This window comes from Ammospiza caudacuta, chromosome 30 (assembly GCF_027887145.1).
Source record: "Ammospiza caudacuta isolate bAmmCau1 chromosome 30, bAmmCau1.pri, whole genome shotgun sequence".
NCBI lineage: Eukaryota > Metazoa > Chordata > Aves > Passeriformes > Passerellidae > Ammospiza > Ammospiza caudacuta.
In genome coordinates, this window is record NC_080622.1 from 3484530 (window position 1) to 3510501 (window position 25972).

The 25972-nt window shown below is 39.1% G+C and overlaps 1 protein-coding gene and 1 non-coding gene across 7 annotated transcripts; both read right to left on the minus strand.

The window, feature by feature from the left end:
* Window positions 1–241: 241 nt before the first annotated feature.
* KHDC4 (KH domain containing 4, pre-mRNA splicing factor) lies at window positions 242–24102 on the minus strand. 6 transcript variants are annotated; one of them, XM_058821604.1, is made up of 14 exons: window positions 24053–24102; window positions 23734–23974; window positions 21853–21975; window positions 19407–19486; window positions 18875–18927; window positions 16397–16560; window positions 13575–13786; window positions 10609–10669; window positions 8587–8644; window positions 8200–8453; window positions 7122–7280; window positions 5871–5983; window positions 3855–3946; window positions 242–1447 (listed from the first exon to the last, which is right to left on the minus strand). In XM_058821604.1, the coding sequence occupies exons 1-14, from the start codon at window positions 24097–24099 to the stop codon at window positions 1248–1250; spliced, it is 1857 nt and encodes a 618-aa protein (XP_058677587.1). In that variant the 5' UTR covers window positions 24100–24102; the 3' UTR covers window positions 242–1247. The 6 variants fall into 6 exon arrangements, 4 of the variants coding, with proteins under 4 accessions (XP_058677587.1, XP_058677586.1, XP_058677585.1 ...); XM_058821603.1 differs by having other exon boundaries at window positions 7122–7277; window positions 21853–21981; XM_058821602.1 differs by having other exon boundaries at window positions 21853–21981.
* LOC131569682 (small Cajal body-specific RNA 4) lies at window positions 16094–16222 on the minus strand. The gene has a single exon (XR_009275810.1). It is a non-coding gene; the product is annotated as a small Cajal body-specific RNA 4 (non-coding RNA).
* Window positions 24103–25972: the final 1870 nt, after the last annotated feature.

Genomic DNA, 25972 nt, shown 5'->3' on the forward strand with positions numbered 1-25972 from the left:
GCTCCACCAGCCCCGCATCCCCCTACCCTTATCACAGGCTCCAAACCTCGGGGATCCCCCGATCCTTGGGGACCCCCAGCCCCGAACCCCCTCCTAACCCCGAGGGCTCCCCCAGCCCCAGAACTTCCCCACAGCCCCACATCCCCCCACACCCTTATCACAGGTTCCAAACCCCACCCAAATCAGCAGCAGGAAGCAGAATATTTATACATTCATTTATAATGAAAGTATGGTTCTAATTATTTACAACACATGGGGAAGCTGAGGTTTGTACACGTGAGGCATCCCTGGCTGCAGCAGTGACACAGCCCCTTCTCAAAACTCCTGTCCCAAAAGCTGCCCGGTGCCTTGGAGCAGTCCCTGTGTCGCTGCTCCGTGCAGGAGTTCTGGCTGCAGCAGCCCACCCCACTCAGCTCGTGTCCAAAACAGTCCAAAAACAACAGTCCAAAAACTCATTCCCAGGTTCTGCACGTGAGGCAGGAGCTGCTGCCCTTTGGGAAACCACTGTGGAACCTTCTGGCTCTGGTGGAATCCGGTGAGTGAGGGAGGAGATGGGGCTGAGCCTCTGGAAAAGGAATTCCTGCTGACTTGGAGTCCTGGGGTGACTGGAAACAATTCAGCACTAGGGCTACAGTGCCAAGTCCACCTGGAGCAAAGTGGACCTATCCAAAAACCTGAGCATCCTCCACCCCAACATCTGGCCACAATGCGAACTTGTGGGATTGGTAAAATCACATTTCAAAATAAAACCAAGCTGAGTTACAGGAGATGTCTGAAATAAAACCAAGAGTTTTCCAAACGTGATGCTCAAGGTTTTCATGACTGCTGGGTGTTTCTTCCCTCTGGTGAAAGTCCAAAATTGAGGCTGAGTCACCAGCAGATCACTGGGGCTGACAGCAGGAGCACTCCAAAAATGCAAACGCAGAGTGAAGTCAGTGGCACTGACTCTTCCCTTTATCTGGGAGGAACTGAAAATATGGCCCAAGAGGCTTCCCTGGTTCCTCTTTACAAGGGACTAGGCCAGTCAGGATGCTACTCCAAATCTCCTTTTTAAAATTGACAAATACACTGCCAAAAATGAAGATTTCTTTAAAAAACAATGGAGCCCTTCCAAGGGGAAATTGCCTTTTCTGCAAATGTAAAAACAACGCCTCTTTGCCAAGTTCATTCTGGAATATACATGCATTATTGCTAGAGGGGGGAAAAACCAGATGAATGAAAACTCTTGTGCAGTTTAGTTTTTGTTTTTATGGTGCCATCCAGAAAGGCATCTGTTGTTTAGCTCGTTGTTGTGAGGATGGGTACTGGTACCCCAAACTCCAGCCCTGTGAAAAAGTACTTGCGTTTTTATGGCCACCGTGTTCCTCCTCTTCATCTGAAGAATCCCCAGCATAGGCCACTAATCCAAAGCCCTTCTCTGCAGTTTTCATCTTCTTGGCTTGATGATCTAGGAAGGGAAAACAAAACAAACCCCCCCAGCACACCCAAGAAGGAAAAAAAAAAAAACAAAAACAAAAACAAAAAACAAAACAAATCAAAAGAGATAAAATGCCCCGAAACGAGTTAATAATAATAAAAAAAGATGTTAATTGTAAATTGTTAGTTGGACACCATTTTGAGGTCACAAGGCCAATGGTCATCCAAGGTCGAAGGCCACAGGAAACAGCACCAGCAACAGCCATGTGATCCATCAGAACCATGTAAGAGAACACAGAAACAAGAAAGAAACACACAGAAAAGGTAAAGTTAGCAAATGGCTCTCAGGGAGGGCAATTTCACCGTTAAAGAGATCAACACGTAAAGAAAAGTAGAAATTTTGCTCAAAGGGAAGCTAAACAGGAGAGCAATGTCTGGGAGCAAGACTGTGGAAGAACTAAGGTTAAACCAGGCTGGGTGATGGCCCTCAGGGACATCAGTGCAGGTCTGACAGGTTCAAACCTTGCTGAGTGACAGGAAAGGTGAAATCCTGGCAGCAGGTGTGCTGTCTGCAGCCAGAAATGTGTGTAAATGTGTGTGTGTGTCAATGTGTGTCAATGTGTGTAAGTGGGTGTAAATGTGTGTCAATGTGTGTCAATGTGTGTAAATCCCCACCTGAGCAGCCTCTGAGGCAGCTGCTCACAATGCAAAGCCACAAAACAACCCCATCATATTCTGTGCTGTCTGATGGGCCAAATTTCCCTGTTTTTAGTCCCTCACTTGATTAAACTCCCTCATTTCATACAGATATTAAAGCTTTGAGAAGCACCTGTGTGTATAAAAATGCAAAGCTACAAAACAACCCCACCACATTCTGTGCTGTCTGATGGGCCAAATTTCCCTGTTTTTAGTCCCTCCTAATCAAACTCACTCATTTCATACAGATATTAATTAAAGCTTTAAGAAGCTACTTGTGTGTATAAAAATGCAAAGCCACAAAACAACCCCAGCACATTCTGTGTTGTCTGATGGGCCAAATTTCCCTGTTTTTAGTCCCTCTTAATCAAACTCACTAATTTCATACAGATATTAATTAAAGCTTTAAGAAGCTACTTGTGTGTATAAAAATGAAAGCCACAAAACAACCCCACCATATTCTGTGCTGTCTGATGGGCCAAATTTCCCTGTCTTTAGTCCCTCTTAATCAAACTCACTCATTTCATACAGATATTAATTAAAGCTTTAAGTCACCTTTGTGTATAAAAATGCAAAGCTACAAAACAACCCCACCACATTCTGTGCTGCCTGATGGGCCAAATTTCCCTGTTTTTAGTCCTTCTTAATCAAACTCTCCTCATTTCATACAGATATTAATTAAAGCTTTAAGTCACCTTTGTGTATAAAAATGCAAAGCTACAAAACAACCCCACCACATTCTGTGCTGTCTGATGGGCCAAATTTCCCTGTTTTTAGTCCCTCCTAATCAAACTCCCTCATTTCATACAGATATTAATTAAAGCTTTAAGAAGCTACTTGTGTGTATAAAAATGAAAGCCACAAAACAACCCCAGCACATTCTGTGCTGTCTGATGGGCCAAATTTCCCTGTCTTTAGTCCCTCTTTATCAAACTCTCCTCATTTTATCCAGGTATTTATTAAAGCTTTAAGAAGCAACCTGTGTACATAACAATGCAAAGCTACAAAACAACCCCACCATATTCTGTGCTGCCTGATGGGCCAAAACTCCCTATTTTTAGTCCCTCTAAATCAAACTCACTCATTTCATACAGATATTAATTAAAGCTTTAAGTAGCTACTTGTGTGTATAAAAATGAAAGCCACAAAACAACCCCACCACATTCTGTGCTGTCTGATGGGCCAAATTTCCCTGTTTTTAGTTCCTCCTAATCAAACTCCCTCATTTCATACAGATATTTATTAAAGCTTTGAGAAGCACCTGTGTGTATAAAAATGAAAGCCACAAAACAACCCCACCACATTCTGTGCTGCCTGATGGGCCAAATTTCCGTTTTTAGTTCCTCCTAATCAAACTCACTCATTTCATACAGATATTAATTAAAGCTTTAAGTCACCTTTGTGTCTAAAAATGCAAAGCTTCAAAACAACCCCACCATATTCTGTGCTGCCTGATGGGCCAAATTTCCCTGTTTTTAGTCCCTCTAAATCAAACTCTCCTCATTTCATACAGATATTTATTAAAGCTTTGAGAAGCACCTGTGTGTATAACCACAGCAAGCACCAGTGATTTTAGAGCAGCGCAGCATCACCTGCTTTGCACTTCAACACCCAACAGCCAAAAAACCCATCAATTTAGGCAAGTGTTAAAACCAGCACCATCTGGGAGAGGAAACTGGACTTGGGAGGGTGTTTGGGAAAGGAAAGTGGACTTGGGAGGGTGCTTGACCCACTGCACTCACCATGGCTGCCTGGCAAAGACCCCGCACCTTTTCTTTCCTCCGATTCTGATTTCATTCCAGTGACAGGAAAAGCTGGTGGAGGCATCAACTGCCTGTTTAAAACAAGATTTTTTTTCTTTTTGAAACCAAGCTAAGAGTCAAAAGTAATAAAAATCAAATTTCTAACTCAGATCTTGGGCTGAGGAGTTGAATTTTAAATTCCCTGACTCTTCCAGTAACTTGTGCATGGATGGATGGAGGGATGTGGATGGATGGATGGATGGATGGATGGATGGATGGATGGATGGATGGATGGATGGATGGATGATGGAGGGATGTGGATGGATGGATGGATGGATGGATGGATGGATGGATGATGATGATGGATGGATGGATGGATGGATGATGGATGGATGGATGATGATGGATGGATGGATGATGGATGGATGGATGGATGGATGATGGATGGATGGATGATGGATGGATGGATGGATGGATGGATGGATGGATGATGGATGGATGGATGGATGGATGGATGGATGATGGATGGATGATGGATGGATGGATGGATGGATGGATGGATGATGGATGGATGGATGGATGGATGGATGGATGGATGATGGATGGATGGATGATGGATGGATGGATGGATGGATGGATGGATGGATGGATGGATGGATGATGGATGGATGGATGGATGGATGGATGATGGATGGATGGATGGATGGATGGATGGATGGATGATGGATGGATGGATGGATGGATGATGGATGGATGGATGGATGGATGGATGGATGATGGATGGATGGATGATGGATGGATGATGGATGGATGGATGGATGGATGGATGGATGGATGATGGATGGATGGATGGATGGATGGATGATGGAGGGATGGATGGATGATGGATGGATGGAGGGATGATGGATGGATGGATGGATGGATGATGGATGGATGGATGGATGGATGGATGATGGATGGATGATGGATGGATGGATGGATGGATGGATGATGGATGGATGATGGATGGATGATGGAGGGATGGATGGATGATGGATGGATGGATGGATGATGGATGGATGGATGGATGGATGGATGATGGATGGATGGATGGATGGATGGATGGATGGATGGATGGATGGATGGACAATTAGAGGGTAAGGAACTGGCTCCACGGCCATGTCCCAAGAATTACAACCCCAGCTCAATGTCCAAGCTGAAACCATCAACAAGTGGTGGCCCTCAAGGATCTGTGCTGGGCCAGTACAATGCAATGTGTGACAGTGGCAAAACACCAGAGCCACACCAAGACTTAGGAGTGGAAATGCAGCAATTTTCATTCTGCAGCATCAAAAGGCAACCCTTGCATCCCTTCTCCTTAAAGAAACCCAACCCAAAATACAAAAAAAACCACCCACAACCAACCAATCCCAAATCCCAGAAGAGAACACAAAACACATCTGTGAAAAAAAACCACCCACAACCAAACAACGCCCAAATCAGAGAAGATAACACCAAACACATCTGTGAAAAAAACCCACCAATCCCAAATCCCAGAAGAGAACACAAAACACATCTGTGAAAAAAACCCACCCATCCCAAATCCCAGAAGATAACACCAAACACATCTGTGGAAAAAACCCACCAATCCCAAATCCCAGAAAAGAACATAAAACACATCTGTGAAAAAAAACCACCCCACAACCAAACAACGCCCAAATCAGAGAAGATAACACCAAACACATCTGTGAAAAAACCCACCCATCCCAAACCCCAGAAGAGAACATAAAACACATCTGTGGAAAAAACCCACCCACAACCAACCAATCCCAAATCCCAGAAGAGAACACAAAACACATCTGTGGAAAAAACCCACCCACAACCAAACAACGCCCCAAATCAGAGAAGATAACACCAAACACATCTGTGAAAAAAAACCACCCCACAACCAAACAACGCCCAAATCAGAGAAGATAACACCAAACACATGTCAGAAACAAGCTTTGCACAAGAACCTGCCTGTGGCTCCTCACTCACCTGTCCCTCTCTCTCTCCTTTCCTGAGGAACTCGCTGCCTTCGCCGCGGCTCCCTCGATTTCGCTCGGACTGGAGAAGCCTGTACCTAAATTAGTCATATGAATGGGTCCATGCTATGAGCAGAAAAACACACGGCATTAGCAAATCTACAACTACAACAAAAGCTCCAGCTCCTTAATGATACTGTTAGGAAACCCAACCTTTCAGAGCCAACTAGCAGGAGGAATGTCTAAGCACCACTTTCTCCTAAAAATATCTGAGGGCAGCTTTCTCCTAAAAAATAGCTGAGTGGTGGGAAACAGGTCTGAGCACCACTCTGGGAAATTCCTCACCACCAACTCCACCCTGTCAGCAGTTCAGGACAATAAAGAGAGCTGCTCCCTTCATGGATCACCTGTGAGCTCCTCAGCCAGTGAATTGTGAACACTGAACAGAGCTCGTGCCACAGGAATCTGTTTGAGATTCTAATATCAGCTCTAACACACAGGCAGCTCCTTATTGCCTCCAGGCAAATTTTATTAAGGGCTCTGCCTGTGGCACAGCACCAGAGAAACATTTACAGACACTCCCTTTGCTCTCATGCAAATGGGAAAAACTCAAAATTATTTTTCTTAGAATCATCTAACTACCTAAAAATTATTTTTCTTAAAATCATTTACTACCTAAAAATTATTTTTCTTAAAGCCATCTAACTACCCAAAAATTATTTTTCTTAAAGCCATCTAACTACCCAAAAATTATTTTTCTTAAAGCCATCTAACTACCTAAAAATTATTTTTCTTAAAGCCATCTAACTACCGAAAAATTATTTTTCTTAAAGCCATCTAACTACCTAAATAAATAAGCTTTTGAAACTAGGCTTCTTGAAATCCTCTCAAGTGTAACCTGCAAGGTAAATGGGAAAAACTAAAAGTTATTACATTTCCCTCCCTCAAAAAGCCCACCTAAAGACCCCCAAAAAATTTCCAATAAAGCCCCAAATAATTTCTCTTTAAGCCAAGCAGTCCCACACTCTTGTCATGTCTGTGAGCTGGATGCAGCACTCATGTTTGGGAAGGGCTGAGGGTATGGAGAGCAGCTGGAATTAATTAATGAATAAATTTATAAAGCAGTGCATCCACTCAGAGACACCAAAATGTGAGTTCTGTGTTTTGGGACAAGCAACTGCTCTCTGTCCTGCTCCAACAACCTGGGCTAACAAAACCCAATCTCTGCCTGGTGAGGGAAGGAAAATTGCAGATTTTATTCCACCTGGTATCCCAGCAGTCCCGACTCTCTCTCATCGGGCAGCTCCTCGGTGAAGCGTCGCTTTTGGCCCTGGGGATGGGGCTGCACCTGGGGCTGGCTCCCAGCTGGCACGCTGGCTTTTACTGGGGCAGCAGGGAGGAAAGGAGCACTCAGAGGACTCTGCTGGGCACAAGGCAGGGAGAAAACACAAAAAAAAAAGTCATTATATACATGGAAAGTATTCATTCAGCACTCAGAGGACTCTGCTGGGCACAAGGCAGAGAGAAAACACAAAAAAAAATGTAATTATATACATGTGAAGTATGTAAGGATTCATTCAGTACTCAGAGAACTCTGCTGGGCACAAGGCAGGGAGAAAACACAAAAAAATGTAATTATATACATGTGAAGTATGTAAGGATTCATTCAGCACTCAGAGAACTCTGCTGGGCACAAGGATGGATGGATGGATGGATGATGGATGGATGGATGGATGGACGGATGGATGGATGATGGATGGATGGATGGATGGATGATGGATGGATGGATGGATGGATGGATGATGGATGGATGGATGGATGGATGGATGATGGATGATGGATGGATGATGGATGGATGGATGGATGGATGATGATGGATGGATGGATGGATGGATGGATGGATGGATGGATGGATGGATGATGGATGATGGATGGATGGATGGATGGATGAATGGATGGATGGATGGATGATGGATGGATGGATGGATGGATGGATGATGGATGGATGGATGATGGATGGATGGATGGATGATGGATGGATGGATGGATGGATGGATGGATGGACGGATGGATGGATGGATGGATGGATGGATGATGGATGGATGATGGATGGATGATGGATGGATGGATGGATGGATGATGGATGATGGATGGATGGATGATGGATGGATGGATGGATGGATGGATGATGGATGGATGGATGGACGGATGGATGGATGATGGATGGATGATGGATGGATGGATGGATGGATGGATGGACGGATGGATGGACAGATGGATGGATGATGGATGGAATGGATGGACAGATGGACAGATGGATGATGGACAGATGGATGACATACCTGTCCCGTGCTGGCCGGCGGCTGCACCTGCGCGATGGGGTACTGCGTGGGCACGGGCGGCACGGCCGTGGGCAGCGCTGGCAGCACGCCGGGCGCCAGGGGCACTGCAGGGGGCACCATGCCTGGCACGCCGTAGGGAGCCTGCACGGGCTGCTGAGGAGGGGGCACCACAGCGTAGCCAGACTGGTACCCGTTGGACGGGTAATAGGAGGGCTGCGAGGGGACGCTGTTGATGGTGGCTGGCTGGGTGAAACCTGGAGAGAAAAAGGACAAAAGGACACCTGAGCTCTGTCACAGACACCAAAACGATTCATTCTCATTCATTATTTAACTATTAGTAATTAATTAATAGTTAATCGCAAATGGAGAAAAGGCTGGGGGTGGTACCTGCCAAGGGAACGGCGGTGGTGATCTGGTTCACGAATCGGGAGTACTCGGCGTGAACCTGCCCAGAATGGCAAAGATCAGCAAATAAAAATTAAAACAGAGAAAATAAAAATTAAAATGTAAATATTGACATTTCTTTAATTCCTCATTAGCATGTGAAGGGATGCTGATTAGAAAAGTCACTGTGCACAAGGAGAGCAATGACCCAAATAAACAATCCACCAAAATCCCATAAACATCCCCTGATCCCGCTGCCCTCTGTGGTAAATTAAATTAATAATTATTTTAATAATTATATATAAAATTATTATTATATATAACATTATAATTATATATATTATTATATATTATTATAATATAATAATTTATATTATATTATAATATAATAATAATAATTGGGGTAATATATACAATATTTGGATAATAGTTGGGATAATAATAAAATATGAAATCAAAAGAGTAAAAATGGTAACAATAAAAATAGAATTAAAATATAATAATATAATAAAATATGGGAAGGAAATGGGAAGGAAATGGGAAGAAAATGGGAAGAAAATGGGAAGAAAATGGAAAGAAAATGGGAAGAAAATGGGAAAAAAATGGAAAGAAAATGGGAAAAAAATGGAAAGAAAATGGGAAGAAAATGGAAAGAAAATGGAAAGAAAATGGAAAGAAAATGGAAAGAAAATGGAAAGAAAATGGAAAGAAAATGGAAAGAAAATGGAAAGAAAATGGAAAGAAAATGGAAAGAAAATGGAAAGAAAATGGGAAGAAAATGGGAAAAAAATGGAAAGAAAATGGGAAAAAAATGGAAAGAAAATGGGAAGAAAATGGGAAGAAAATGGGAAGAAAATGGGAAGAAAATGGAAAGAAAATGGAAAGAAAATGGAAAAAAAATGGAAAGAAAATGGAAAGAAAATGGAAAGAAAATGGGAAGAAAATGGGAAAAAAATGGAAAGAAAATGGAAAGAAAATGGAAAAAAAATGGAAAGAAAATGGAAAGAAATAGGAAGAAATTAATAGGAAAACAATAGGAAAACAATAAGAAAATAATAAAAACATATGATTAAAATATAATAAAAACATGTAATAATATAATAATAAAATCTAATACTGAATATAATAATAAAATACAAAAATATAATGTAATATATGATTTTTCATAGCAAAGACAGTGGCAAATTAATCACTTCAACATTAATTACTTCAATATTATTAATTATTTCAACAGAAATAAAATAAAAAATAAAAATAAAAAATAAATAATAAATATAAAATAAAAAATAAAAAATAAAAATAAAATTAAAAATAAATAAATAATAAAATAATAAAATAAAAAATAAATAAAAAATAAAAAATAAAATAAAATTAAAAATAATAAAATAATAAAATAAATAAATAAATAAATAAATAAATAATAAATAAAATAAAAAATAAATAAAAAATAAAAAAACTTCCAAATATTTTTCAAAAGAGACTTTGAATCCCAAACTCCATTATCTTATTATTATATTAATTAAAAGATTCTCCATTTTTTTATTTTAATCCACGTAGGAGAAGCTGAGAAATTAAATATTCTCAGTGTATGTGGGAGAAATGATGGGGAAAATCTAAAAATTTTCTAGAAAATAAAAATAAATTTCTAGAAAAAAAGCTAAAAATTTTCTAGAATTTTTTTTTTCTACACCAATCCCTTTATTTTTCCTAAAGCAGAGTGCAGCTCTGGATATCAAAAAGGAGAAAAAAATCCGATTTATTTTTGCAGATATTCCCTTATCCTTAAGAAATATTTGAATTTTTTCTGCTCAGGAACCATTTGAATTTTTTCCTCCCTAAAATTCCAAAATTCTCAGCTCCTTCCTCAATAAATAAAAATATTATTTATTTTCTGTACAAGATTTAGAAACTCTTGGAAAAAGAAATTTATTGCTGAAAGCATCAACAATTCTTTATTGCACATCCCAAACAAAAAAGTTTTGAAATTTTGATTTTTGTAAAAAAATAAAATAAAATTTTACTCACAGTTTGCAAGAGGTTCTCACACAGCTTTTTAGCAGCTGCCAAACCTTCTGGCTTTGGGTGACTGAAAAAATAAAATAAAATTTTGTTCTTATGGGAAAAAAAAAATTATATTTTCTGATGAAAATAAAATAAAATTTTGTTCTTATGGGAAAAAAAATAATTATATTTTCTGATGAAAATAAAATAAAATTTTGTTCTGATGAAAAAACAAATTCAGAAGAAGAAAATTTAAATCAGATTCAAAAATTTCTTTTTGAAATTTATTCATTTCATTAAATGATTTTATTGATTCGCATTAAATCAGTCCAAATGAAGAATTCCCCATTTTAAAGGGATTTTTAAAAATTGATTTTCAAGGGATTTTTAAAAATTGATATTTTATGGGATCTTTAGAAATGGATTTTTAATGGATTTTTAATGGGATTTTTTAAAATGGATTTTTAATGGGATTTTTTAAAATTGATTTTTATGGGATTTTTTAAAATGGATTTTTAATGGGATTTTTTTAAATGGATTCTAATGGGATTTTTTAAGGGGATTTTTTAGAATTTGATTTTTATGGGATTTTTTAAAATGGATTTTTATGGGATTTTTTTTAATTGGATTTTTAATGGGATTTTTTAAAATGGATTTTTAATAGGATTTTTAAAATGGACTTTTTAATGGGATTTTTAAAAATTGATTTTCAAGGGATTTTTTAAAATTGATATTTTATGGGATCTTTAGAAATGGATTTTTAATGGGATTTTTTAAATGGATTTTTAATAGGATTTTTAAAATGGATTCTAATGGGATTTTTTAAGGGGATTTTTTAAAATTTGATTTTTATGGGATTTTTTAAAATGGATTTTTATGGGATTTTTTAAAATGGATTTTGATGTGGGTTTTTAAAAAGGATTTTTTATATAGGATTTTTTAAAATGGATTTTTATGGGATTTTTTAAAATGGATTTTCAATGGGATTTTTTTTATAAATGGATTTTTAATGCGATTTTTTAAAAATTGATTTTAATGGGAGTTTTAATGGGATTTTTTTTATAAATGGATTTTTAACGGGATTTTTTTTATAAATGGATTTTTAACGGGATTTTTTTTATAAATGGATTTTCAATGGGATTTTTTTTATAAATGGATTTTTAACGGGATTTTTTTTATAAATGGATTTTTAATGGGATTTTTTTTTTAAATGGATTTTTAATGCGATTTTTTAAAAATTGATTTTAATGGGATTTTTAATGGGATTTTTTTTATAAATGGATTTTCAATGGGATTTTTAACGGGATTTTTTTTATAAATGGATTTTCAATGGGATTTTTTTTTAATTGATTTTAACGGGATTTTTTTATAAATGGATTTTTAACGGGATTTTTTTTATAAATGGATTTTTAATGGGATTTTTTTTATAAATGGATTTTCAATGGGATTTTTTTTATAAATGGATTTTTAATGCGATTTTTTTTTATAAATGGATTTTTAATGGGATTTTTTTTTTAATGGATTTTTAATGCGATTTTTTAAAATTCATTTTAACGGGATTTTTTTAAAATTTATTTTTTATGGGATTTTTTAAATAGATTTTTTAAATTTTTTTTTTAATGCGCTTTTTTAAAATGGATTTTAATGGGATTTTTTTAAATTGATTTTAATGGGATTTTTTTTTAAATTGATTTTAATGGGATTTTTTTTAAAATTGATTTTAACGGGATTTTTTTTTTAATTGATTTTAATGGGATTTTTTTATAATTTATTTTAATGGGATTTTTTTAAAATCAATTTTTAATGAGATTTTTTAAAAAATTGATTTTAACGGGATTTTTTTTTTAATTTATTTTAACGGGATTTTTTTATAAATGGATTTTTAATGCGATTTTTTAAAAATTGATTTTAATGGGATTTTTAATGGGATTTTTTTTATAAATGGATTTTTAACGGGATTTTTTTTATAAATGGATTTTCAATGGGATTTTTTTTATAAATGGATTTTCAATGGGATTTTTTTTATAAATGGATTTTCAATGGGATTTTTTTTACAAATGGATTTTCAATGGGATTTTTTTTATAAATGGATTTTCAATGGGATTTTTTTTATAAATGGATTTTTAATGGGATTTTTTTTTAAATGGATTTTTAATGCGATTTTTTAAAAATTGATTTTAATGGGATTTTTAATGGGATTTTTTTTATAAATGGATTTTTAACGGGATTTTTTTTATAAATGGATTTTCAATGGGATTTTTTTTATAAATGGATTTTCAATGGGATTTTTTTTACAAATGGATTTTCAATGGGATTTTTTTTATAAATGGATTTTCAATGGGATTTTTTTTATAAATGGATTTTTAATGGGATTTTTTTTTAAATGGATTTTTAATGCGATTTTTTAAAAATTGATTTTAATGGGATTTTTAATGGGATTTTTTTTATAAATGGATTTTTAACGGGAATTTTTTTATAAGTGGATTTTTAATGGGATTTTTTTTAATTGATTTTAATGGGATTTTTTTATAAATGGATTTTTAATGGGATTTTTTTTTATAAATGGATTTTTAACGGGATTTTTTTACAAATGGATTTTTAATGGGATTTTTTTCATAAATGGATTTTTAACGGGATTTTTTTACAAATGGATTTTTAATGGGATTTTTTTCATAAATGGATTTTTAACGGGATTTTTTTTATAAATGGATTTTTAATGCGATTTTTTAAAAATTGATTTTAATGGGATTTTTAATGGGATTTTTTTTATAAATGGATTTTTAATGGGATTTTTTTTATAAATGGATTTTCAATGGGATTTTTAACGGGATTTTTTTTATAAATGGATTTTTAACGGGAATTTTTTTATAAATGGATTTTTAATGGGATTTTTTTTAATTGATTTCAATGGGATTTTTTTATAAATGGATTTTTAATGGGATTTTTTTTACAAATGGATTTTCAATGGGATTTTTTGAACTGCCCCATACCTGATGTAGATGTACATGGGTTCAAAGGCTTCCCTGCCCGACGCTGGCTCGATGCACCCCGAGCCTTTCCCTCGAAGAAAAACTTTGGCTCCAGTTTCAATCTGGATGTGCTGCAGGTAGGAGCAGCCAGGCCCTTCCACCTTCTCCTTGACATTAAAAGTGGGAACAGCATGTTCCAGCCCCACAAACAGCTTGTCCTGCACGTAATGCATCTGGAAAAAACAGCAAAATTTGAATTTTTTAATTTAATTTCACTGAGGGCAGACAGAAGTGTTCGGTGTCAGATGGAAAAATTGCCTTTTATTTCAAATTAAACACCTACTGCGGGCTTTTATCAGCAAACAGCTTGTCCTGGACATAATGCACGTGGAAATGAGCAGCAAAATTTGAATTTTTTAATTTAATTTCACTGAGGGCCGACATCCCATTGCTGGGACAGCAGAAGGGTTTGGTGGCAGATACAAAACTATCAGTTCAGGAGTAAAAATTTTGATTTCTATTTCAATGTAAACACTTTCTGCAGGCTTTTATCAGCACACAACTTGTGCTGGACATAATGCAACTGGAAAAAAACAGCAAAATTTGAATTTTTAATTTGATTTCACGGAGGGTAGACAGAAGTGTTCGGTGTCAGGTGGAAAAATTGCCTTATATTTCAAATTAAACACCTACTGCAGGCTTTTATCTGCAGACAACTTGTGCTGGACATAATGCAACTGGAAAAAAACAGCAAAATTTGAATTTTTTCATTTCCTTTCACTGAGGGCAGACAGAAGTGTTCGGTGTCAGATGGAAAAATTGCCTTTTATTTCAAATTAAACGCCTACTCCGGGCTTTTATCAGCAAACAGCTTGTCCTGGACATAATGCACGTGGAAATGAACAGCAAAATTTGAATTTTTTAATTTAATTTCACTGAGGGCCGACATCCCATTGCTGGGACAGCAGAAGGGTTTGGTGGCAGATACAAAACTATCAGTTCAGGAGTAAAAATTTTGATTTCTATTTCAATGTAAACACTTTCTGCAGGCTTTTATCAGCACACAACTTGTGCTGGACATAATGCAACTGGAAAAAAACAGCAAAATTTGAATTTTTAATTTGATTTCACGGAGGGTAGACAGAAGTGTTCGGTGTCAGGTGGAAAAATTGCCTTATATTTCAAATTAAACACCTACTGCAGGCTTTTATCTGCAGACAACTTGTGCTGGACATAATGCAACTGGAAAAAAACAGCAAAATTTGAATTTTTTCATTTCCTTTCACTGAGGGCAGACAGAAGTGTTCGGTGTCAGATGGAAAAATTGCCTTTTATTTCAAATTAAACGCCTACTCCGGGCTTTTATCTGCAGACAACTTGTGCTGGACATAATGCATGTGCAAATGAAGAGCAAAATTTTAATATTTTATTTTAATTTCACTGAGGGCAGCAGAAGGATTCAGTGGCAGATACAAAACTATCAGTGCATATGTAAAAATTGACTTATATTTCATATTAAACACCTTCTGCGGGCTTTTATCTGCAGACAACTTGTGCTGGACATAATACAACTGCAAATGAACAGCAAAATTTTAATATTTTAATTTAATTTCACTGAGGGCAGACAGAAGGGTTCAGTGTCAGATACAAAACTATCAGTTCAGGAGTAAAAATTTATTTCTATTTCAATGCAAACACTTTCTGCAGGCTTTTATCAGCAAACAGCTTGTGCTGGACATAATGCAACTGGAAATGAACAGCAAAATTTTAATATTTTATTTTAATTTCACTGAGGGCAGACATCTCACTGCTGGGACAGCAGAAGGGTTCAGTGTCAGATACAAAACTATCAGTTCAGAAGTAAAAATTGATTTCTATTTCAATGTAAACACTTTCTGCAGGCTTTTATCAGCAAACAGCTTGTGCTGGACATAATGCATCTGCAAATGAAGAGCAAAATTTTAATATTTTAATTTCACTGAGGGCAGCAGAAGGATTCAGTGGCAGATACAAAACTATCAGTGCATATGTAAAAATTGACTTATATTTCATATTAAACACCTTCTGCGGGCTTTTATCTGCAGACAACTTGTGCTGGACATAATACAACTGCAAATGAACAGCAAAATTTTAATATTTTAATTTAATTTCACTGAGGACAGACAGAAGGGTTCAGTGTCAGATACAAAACTATCAGTTCAGAAGTAAAAATTGATTTCTATTTCAATGTAAACACTTTCTGCAGGCTTTTATCTGCAGACAACTTGTGCTGGACATAATGCATGTGCAAATAAACAGCAAAAATTTAATATTTTAATTTCACTGAGGGCAGACATCTCACTGCTGGGACAGCAGAAGGATTCAGTGTCAGATGCAAAACTATCAGTGCATATGTAAAAATTGACTTATATTTCATATTAAACACCTTCTGCAGGCTTTTATCAGCACACAACTTGTGCTGGACATAATGCAACTGGAAATGAACAGGAAAATTTTAATTTTCATTTTAATTTCAGTGAGGACAGACAGACAGAAGGGGTCAGTGTCAGATGGCACAGTGAGCCCTGGGCTTTGCTGCAGGTAGGACTGCTCTCTCCATCCCTTTTCTTTTAGGAGGCCACTGTCACCTGAGTCTCACTCTCCAGACTCAGGCTTGTTAGTCCTCCAGATTTCACACCACAAGCTGAGGGTGATTTTTTTGGGGTGGTTTTTCAGCTTTTATGTTGTGATTTTGGTTGGTGTTTTTTTTTTTTTTTTTTTTTTTTTTTTTTTTTAATAAATAACACGTGTGCTTTATAAAAGGGAAATATTGTAGGCAGTGACAGGCAATAAAATTCACTCACCCCTGACTGGAATGGAGGCTTTTGGCCAACAGCTGGAGTGATCTGAGTGATGGGGGCTGGCTGGTGATAAACAGTGACTGTGGCCCCGTTGAATGTGGGGCTGGAGCCCGTGGCTGCCTTCACCACCCCATTGGTGATGATCTCTTTGATTCTGTTAACAGCTCCTGGGGGAGAGAACACAAAATTCATTCTCACTCAGCAGCCCAGAGCATGAACTGTGACATGACAGGGTTGGTTTGGCACATTCTGTGATGGGATTGCATCTCCCAGCGGGGCCCAGGGTTTGTTTGTATCCCTGGATGGGGTCACAGAGGGTCTGAAGGGCCTGGAGGGTCCCTGAGGGAGCTGGGGCTGCTCAGCCTGGAGAGGAGCCCCAGGGAGAGGGGCCTCAGCCCTGGCTGTGACTGGGTGTCCCTGGCTGTCCCTGAGTGTCCCTGGGTGCTCCTGTATGTCCCTGTAAGTCCCTGGGTGTCCCTGTCTGTCCCTGGGTGTCTCTGGGGGTCCCTGTCTGTCCCTGTAAGTCCCTGGGTGTCCCTGTCCCTGTCTGTCCCTGGGTGTCCCTGAATGTCCCTGGCTGTCTCTGAGTGTCTCTGACTGTCCCTGAATGTCCCTGTAAGTCCCTGGGTGTCCCTGTCTGTCCCTGTCTGTCCCTGTAAATCCCTGGGTGTCCCTGAGTGCCCCTGTAAGTCCCTGGGTGTCCCTGAATGTCCCTGGGTGTCTCTGTCTGTCCCTGAGTGTCCCTGTAAGTCCCTGGGTGTCCCTGAATGTCCCTGGGTGTCCCTGAATGTCCCTGTCTGTCCCTGTAAGTCCCTGGGTGTCCCTGTAAGTCCCTGGGTGTCCCTGTCTGTCCCTGGGTGTCCCTGAATGTCCCTGGGTGTCCCTAGGTGTCTCTGGGTGTCCCTGTCTGTCCCTGGGTGTCTCTGAGTGCCCCTGTAAGTCCCTGGGTGTCTCTGGGGGTCCCTATCTGACCCTGTAAGTCCCTGGATGTCCCTGAACGTCCCTGTAAGTCTCTGGGTGTCCCTGAATGTCCCTGAGTGCCCCTGTTAAGTCCCTGGGTGTCCCTGAATGTCCCTGTAAGTCCCTGGGTGTCCCTGTCTGTCCCTGGGTGTCCCTGAATGTCCCTGTAAGTCCCTGAATGTCCCTGTAAGTCCCTGTCTGTCCCTGTAAATCCCTGGGTGTCCCAGTCTGTCCCTGGGTGTCCCTGGGTGTCTCTGAGTGTCCCAGTCTGTCCCAGGGTGTTCCCAGGTGTCCCTGTGGGTGTCCCTGACAGTCTCTGAGTGTCCCCAGGTGTTCCTGTATGTCCCAGTGTGTTCCTGAGTGTCCCCCTGGCTGTTCCCAGCAGTCTCAGTCTGTCCTTGTGTGTCAATCCCAATCTGACCTTGTCCGTCCACAGGCGTCCCTGTCTGTCCCTTCTGTCCATGAGTGTCCCCAGTCTGTCCCTGGGTGTTCCTGAGTGTCCCAGGGTGTCCCCAGGTGTCCTGTGTGTGTCCCTGGCTGTCTCTGAATGTACCTGAGTTTCCCTATCTGTCCCAGTCTGTCCCAGTCTGTCCCAGTCTGTCCCAGTCCATCCCAGTGAGCAGAGGTCAGAGCAGCCCCAGGCTCTGCTCCAGGCCCAGCAATGGCCCCAGAGCCACGGGCAGGGCCTGAGCCCAGGAGCTGCCCCTGGCCAGGAGGCAGAACTGCTGCCCTGGGCAGTGCCCAGCCCTGAGCAGAGCCCAGAGAGGCTGTGGGGGCTCCGTGCCTGGGGATCCCAGACCCACCTGGAGCAGCCCTGAGCCCTGGGGTGTCCCTGTTTAGGGACCCCAGACCCACCTGGAGCAGCTCTGAGCCCTGGGGTGTCCCTGTTTAGGTACCCCAGACCCACCTGGAGCAGCCCTGAGCCCTGGGGTGTCCCTGTTTAGGTACCCCAGACCCACCTGGAGCAGCTCTGAGCCCTGGGGTGTCCCTGTTTAGGGACCCCAGACCCACCTGGAGCAGCTCTGAGCCCTGGGGTGTCCCTGTTTAGGTACCCCAGACCCACCTGGAGCAGCTCTGAGCCCTGGGGTGTCCCTGTTTAGGGACCCCAGACCCACCTGGCCCCATCCTGAGCCATGGGGTGTCCCTGCCTGGGTACCCCAGACCCACCTGGCCCCATCCTGTGCCATGGGATGTCCCTGTCTGAGCAGGGTGGTGGCACCAGATGTGACCCTCTGTGGTCCCTCCTGATAGATCTTCCTGTCTCACCCCTATTCCCATGGATCTGGGTGTGTTATCAGTGAGATAAGAGCTGTACCTGCTCACTCCCCCCACCTTCCTTGTAATCTATCCCAAATTTTCATTTCCTGATGAATGCAGTCTGTGGCACCTCAGGGATTTGTGAGCAGAGATCTCAGTATCAGTGTGTGAATGGAGTCTGTTATCAGCACCAAGGTGTTTATAACTCAAATCCAACCCTTTATCACAAACAGGGAGAGAAAAAACAGAATATTTTGTACTCACTGTCAACCAACTCCCGTGTCTGACCCTGAACATGAAGATACAAAGGACGATCTCTGGAAGGAAAAAGTCAAATATTCAATTAAACCCACAGAAAACACAATAATAATGAACCAAATCTAGTTATATTACCAGAAAGTCTTCCATAAAAATCTGAAATGCCCTCCAGATAACAGAACACAAATTGCTTGACTACCACAGTGCTCAGGCAGAAAAGCTCTGCACTGAAAATCTGATTCAGGAGTTGATGATGATTCAGAAAATTACAGCACTGAAAACTTCAATTAGCTTGCCCATAAATGGGTCACTAAATAAAAGCAGCAAGAAATTTGTATTTCTTGGGAAGTTGTAATGTTCTGTGGGGAGAAGTTGAGCACAGTGTGATCTGTCAGGGTCATGGTTAGGGTGGTTATTTCAGCCCAGCACCATCAGAATGGCAAATTTATAGGAAAACCAACTAAATAAAACCTCAGCACTTTGTCACCTCAAAGAAAAGAAGCAGAACCTCCAAAAAAAAAAAAAAAAAAATACAAACCCAGGTCCCACTTTGGCTTTCTCTTCTGCAGTCATGAACCTCCCTCGAGTGGAGACAGCTGCTCCACTCAGACGACTGATCTGCAAAAAATGTACAAAACCCAGTGAAACACCTGCCAACAACAAAAAATGTACAAAGCCCAGTGAAACACCTGCCAACAACAAAAAATGTACAAAGCCCAGTGAAACACCTGCCAACAACAAACCAGGCACACTCAGAAAGCCAAAACATAAACAATGTTCTTGTAAAAACCCTCAGAAATTGTAAATAAAGTGCTGGCTCTGAAGTCATAATGATGCCTTGTGAAGGCTGATTTAGAGCAGAGTTAATTAATAAAGCAGGGATTCATTAAAATGCCTCAATAGATGCACCTTGAGAAGCACCAGAGCCCAGCAGGTGTGGAAACCCAAGATGAACCAAAATGGTCACAAAAGTGGATGACTGGTCATGGGGTCACACACTTTCATAAGTTTTGTCTATTAATATATTGGAGTTAATTGTCTAATTACAGCTCCAGCCCATGAATTCCCATTTTTCTTGTTTTTCTCTCCTCAGCCCACGTTGCTGGTGCTCCTGGGCTGAGATTTGGATCATTTGTCCTTGGTGCCAGCTGGAGCAGGAATTGTTTTGTCTCCCTGCTCTGTGCAGAGCTCAGCATCCCCTGATATGAAACCCAGACCCACACACTAAAGCAGCACAGAGCCTGAAAAACATAAAAACTAAACCCAGAGGCACCAATCCAACAATTTACTGAACAAACCAACAAACCCCGTTGGAAAACACGAGTTTCCTAGAAAGAAACAAGCCCTGAGCAGAGTTCACTGCAAGTTTATTTCACTTTATCTGCTCAGGGACAAGGTGAAAGGTGGCCAGGGTTATGTAAGCCCAGAGCTCCCTGCCAAGGCAGCACAGCTGCTGGGCTGAGGGGTTTTGGGGTCAGGGGTTTTGGGGTCAGGGGTTTTGGGGTCCCCTAGATGAAGGGAGGAAATTATGAATCTGACTCCATGTTCTTAGAAGACTAATTTATTGTATTAGGCTATATTATATTAATTATATTATAGTATAGTATAAATATAATATTATATGTTGTATTGTATACTATACCACATTATATTATATATTATATAAAATATAATATATTATACTATATTTTACATTATATACTATATATTATATAGTATATAATATAATATAATGATATATATTGTATACTACATATTACTATATATTATATTATATTTTATATTATAATATTGTATTGTATATAATATTGTATACTATACCACACTATATTATATATTATATATTATATATTATATATTATATATTATATATTATATATTATATATTATATATTATATATTATATATTATATATTATATATTATCTTATATACCATATAATAGTATATATTACATTATACTATATTATACATTATATACTATATAATATTATAGTATATATTTTATAATATAACATTATATATTCTACCATATTATATATTATATATTACAGTATATCATATCATATTATACTATATTATATTATACTATATTATACTCTATTATATATTCTAGTACACAATAAAATATTATATATTGTATTTTATACTATACCACATTATATATTATATATCATACAATATATTATACATTATATACTATATATTATATAGTATATAAAATCATATAATATATTATATATTGTATCCTATATATTACTATATATTATATCATATTATAGTTTTATATTATAGTTTATATAATAATATTGTATTGTATATTGTATATTGCACCACACTATATTATATATTATCTTATATATCATATAATACTATATGTTACATTGTACTATGTTATATTATACATTATATACAATATTATATTACATTATTTTATATTACATTATATTACATTATATTATATTACATTACATTATATTGCATTATATTATATTGCATTATATTACATTATATTGCATTATATTATATTGCATTATATTATATTGCATTATATTATATTGCATTATATTACATTATATTGCATTATATTACATTATATTGCATTATATTACATTATATTGCATTATATTATATTGCATTATATTACATTATATTGCATTATATTACATTATATATTATATCATCTTATTGTAACTATACTAAACACTAGAGAAAGGACACAGACGGAAGGCTAAAAGATAATAATGAAAAACTCCTGACTCTCTCCTCAGCGTCCCAACACAGCCTGACCATGATTGGTCATTAAATAAAAACAATTCACCTGTTGGATAAACAATCTCCAACCACACTCCAAAGCAACAAAACAGGAAAAGTCAATGAGATAATTTTGTTTTCCTTTTCCTCTGAGGCTTCCCAGGAGAGAACTGCTGGGCAAAGAGGGTTTTTCAGCAAATACAAATGTGACATTGGGAGTGTGGGACATACCTCATCCTGGGTCTGGCCCCTGGTCAGCAGGTTCCTGCACGTCAGGGGCACATCATTGATCTCCACCTCTGCCACCACAAGGTCATCTTTGCTTTTACTCGTGGCTGGACCTTTGCCCAGAGCCTGCAGCTTCAAAGAGAAGCAGTTGCAAAAGTGGAAAACAAGCACAAACAAATTTTAGAGGGGAACATCCCTCTTGTCCACCCCTTTCAGTTATTAAAAGCAAAATCTTTACAGGTTGAACATTGAAAAAATCCTCACAGATTGCACAGGAAAGCACATTGGAATTTCTGCTGCATCTACCCAAATAAATCCAGATAAAAACTGGATTTATCTTCACCACATATAATTAACATCCTTCTTGTTCACCCCTTTTAGTTGTTGGAAAGTAAATCTTTACAGATTCCACACTGAAAAAATCCTCACAGATTGCACAGGAAAGCACATTGCAATTGCTGCTGGATCTGCTTCCTCACAGCCCAAATAAACACGCTGAGTTTATCTTCACACCCTAATAGAATAATGTTAATTATTTAAAGATTTATCTTCAGCACATATTAACAGAATAACATCCTTCTTGTTCACCCCTTTTAGTTGTTGGAAAGTAAATCTTTACAGATTCCACACTGAAAAAATGCTCACAGATTGCACAGGAAAGCACATTGGAATTGCTGCTGCATCTGCCCAAATAAATCCAGATAAAAACTGGATTTATCTTCAGCACATATTATTAAAATAACATTCTTCTTGTTCACCTCTTTTAGTTGTTGAAGGCAAAATCTTTACAGATTCCACACTGAAAAAATGCTCACAGATTGCACAGGAAAGCACATTGGAATTGCTGCTGCATCTGCCCAAATAAATCCAGATAAAAACTGGATTTATCTTCAGCACATATTCATAAAATAACATCCTTCTTGTTCACCCTTTTTAGTTGTTGGAAGGTAAATCTTTACAGATTGCACAGGAAAGCACATTGGAATTTCTGCTGGATCTGCTTCCTCACAGCCCAAATAAACACGCTGAGTTTATCTTCACACACTAATAGAATAATGTTAATTATTTAAAGATTTATCTTCAGCACATATTAACAGAATAACGTCCCTCTTGTTCACCCCTCTCAGTTGTTAAAAGCAAAATCTTTACAGATTGCACATTGAAAAAATCCTCACAGATTGCACAGGAAAGCACACTGGAATTGCTGCTGCATCTGCCCAAATAAATCCAGATAAAAACTGGATTTATCTTCAGCACATATTATTAAAATAACATCCTTCTTGTTCACCCCTTTCATGGTGGAAGGTGGGACAAGATGAGCTCTAAGGTCTCTTCCAACCCAAACCACGCTGTGGCTCCATGAAACTTGAAACAGCTTCTAAACTTGGCTCCAGCACAGCCAGAAGAGCAAGACAAGGCTGTGACTGGAAGCTTGAAGTCCCACTTTATTTAGAATAAAAAACTCAGAGATTATTTAAGAGGAACACTCCAGTCCAGCTGCCTGAGCTCATCAGGGTCAGCCAAGCTCGGGGCAGGGCTCAGCAAAAGCTGAATAAGCTGGTTAGGACTTGGATATGCAGCTCGTACTGTAATTTCTTCGGGCACTAAAATATTTTGGTCGCAAATTTTAAAGCAGTTGTTTCACACTGGAGTTTTTCCATCAGCTCTGCTCTCTGCAAAAATCCTCGTGCCTCCCTCACGACTCAGAATATTCTACGTTTCTGACGAAAAATAAAACTTTTTCACCTCCCTACAGGTGGCTTTGGTAAAATCTGACCTCACAGCCATGCACTGCTTTTTGTTAGGATGGAAAAATATTTTTTAAATTATTTCTGACTATTTTTATGGCAATTTGCGGCACCACCCCCGCGCCCGCCCACCCACCTTGTCCGCCGTGCTGGGCGCCGGCTTCAGCTTCCCTTTGGCCATCAGCATCGCGTTGATCTTCGCCGCCACGGCCGCGGCCGCATCCAGCGCTCCCGAGGGCGCCGCCGAGCTCTCGGACCCGGCCACGGCGGCGCCGCCATCGCCGCCCCCACCGGGGAACGGCCGCCCGGGCAGCGGCGCCGTACCGGGGAGGAGGAAATTAGGAGCCGGGCCGGGCTGATCCCACTTGCTGCGGCGCCTGGAAAAGACAGAGGGAGCGTGAGGCGCTGCTCCGAGCGGCACCGGGGCCGCCCGAGCCGCCACGGCCGCGCCTCACCCGCCCGCGGCCCCCGCGTCCCGTTGCGCTCCGCCGCCCGCCGACATGGCCGCCACGGCTGCCGGGCGTCACTTCCGGCTCCGCGCCCGCCGCGCGTCGCCGCTTCCGCTCGTTGCCATGGAGACGGCGCGGCCGCTTCCGGTCGCTGCCATGGGGATGGACATGGCGCCGCGGGCTGGGCGTCGTGAGGGGGGAAGGAGCGCAAAGATCACCCAGATCGGCCCCGCTGTTGTTTCCATGTGTGTTATACCAAAGATTGTGTCATTTCCCCAACGTTAAGGCTAAATATTGTGAAATACAAAGCTGTGTTTCGTGTCGGGTACATACAGGCAACGTGTGTATTTGTGATTGTGATATGTGTGGAGACCGACCGTGGGACAGTTATAAAGACGAATTCTTATAAATAATTGAGGAAAGTAAAACATGGAAGAAGGGCTTTGAACCTATCTTTTGCTCACAATTAACCTTTATGCATTTTACTAAATGTTAACCTTTACTAAAGGTAATGTTACTAAAGGTTAGATTACTAAACCTTACTAAAGGTAAGGTTACTAAAAGTTAACCTTTACATTTAACTAAATGCTCCTAAGTTGATTTAGGAGCATTTGAATTAAAGTGTTAAGGATGTTGCTTTTTGACAGGAACTTTCTGCTTGTAGTTAATCCTTACAGAGTTCAGCAATAAGAACCTTTTGAAGTATAATTTTAGAATATTGCTTGTAGCAAGAATCTTTAAAACTATAGCTTTAGAACATATAAAAATGAAACATGCTTGTCTCAAGCCTTAACAAAACAGTGAAAAGCAGCTTGAGAAAGGAAGATGAACATCAACTCAAGGATTAAATTAAAAACTAGATCACAATAGTGTATAGAATTGTGATGTAAAAATTGGGAATAGAAACTGCTGAGAAAGCTGATGAGTACTCCTATAAATACCTGTAACCCTCAACTATTGGTGTGCAGATGGAGGGAAAACTTCCGCTGTGTTGCTCATACTTTATCATATTAATTAATAAATTGATTGCTGCTTGAATATTGGCCTAGTCAAGCTTCTCATTTATAACAATATGTAACTTTGTTTTGGCCCAGCTGGAGTTTGGATACGCCGTGTGCCATTTTATCCCAAGGCAATACAGAATTTAAAATGTCTAAAAGGACCCCAAAGATCACCTCCTTTATTATTCCCACGTGTATTATCCCAAGGATTATGCTGTTTTCCCAAAATTAAGTGTGAATATGTGACTTTGTTTTGGCCCAGATGGAGTTTGGATGCCATTTTAGCCCAGGGCAATACAGAAATTACAGTGTGTAATGTAAATTCTTATCACTGCTTGTTAACAACAAATCATCCACACATTGCACAAAACTTGATTCAAATTCACAGCCCCTAAATAAATCCACTGTGGGTCACTGTGTCCTAAAGGGGTTCTTTTTTATTATTAATTATTCCTACGTGTATTATCCCCAGGATTATGGCGCTTCCCCAATATGAAGCCTAAATATGTTACTTTGTTTTGGTCCAGCTGGAGTTTGGACACACTGTGTGCCATTTTATCCCAAGGCAAAAATAAAACCAATACCTTTATAACAAAGTTACTTTAACATCACACATAGAGAATCCATTTGAACATTTGCGAAAAGCCAATATTATAACGTGTATCTATAACACGAGGGAATGGCTGGAGCTGCCAGCGAGGTTTAAATTGGATTATCAGGAAAGGATCTTCCCCCAGAGGGTGATGGCGCTGACCCAAAGCTGCCAGACCTCCAGAAGCGTTCCGACAACGCTCTCAGGGTGGGGCTTTTGGGGTGTCAGTACAGGAACAGGGATGAAAAATTAAAAAGAAAATCTTTGTAATTCCCTCACAGCCCAGAAGATTCCACAACCCCCCGACCCCTCACAGCCGGGGCACAGCTGCGC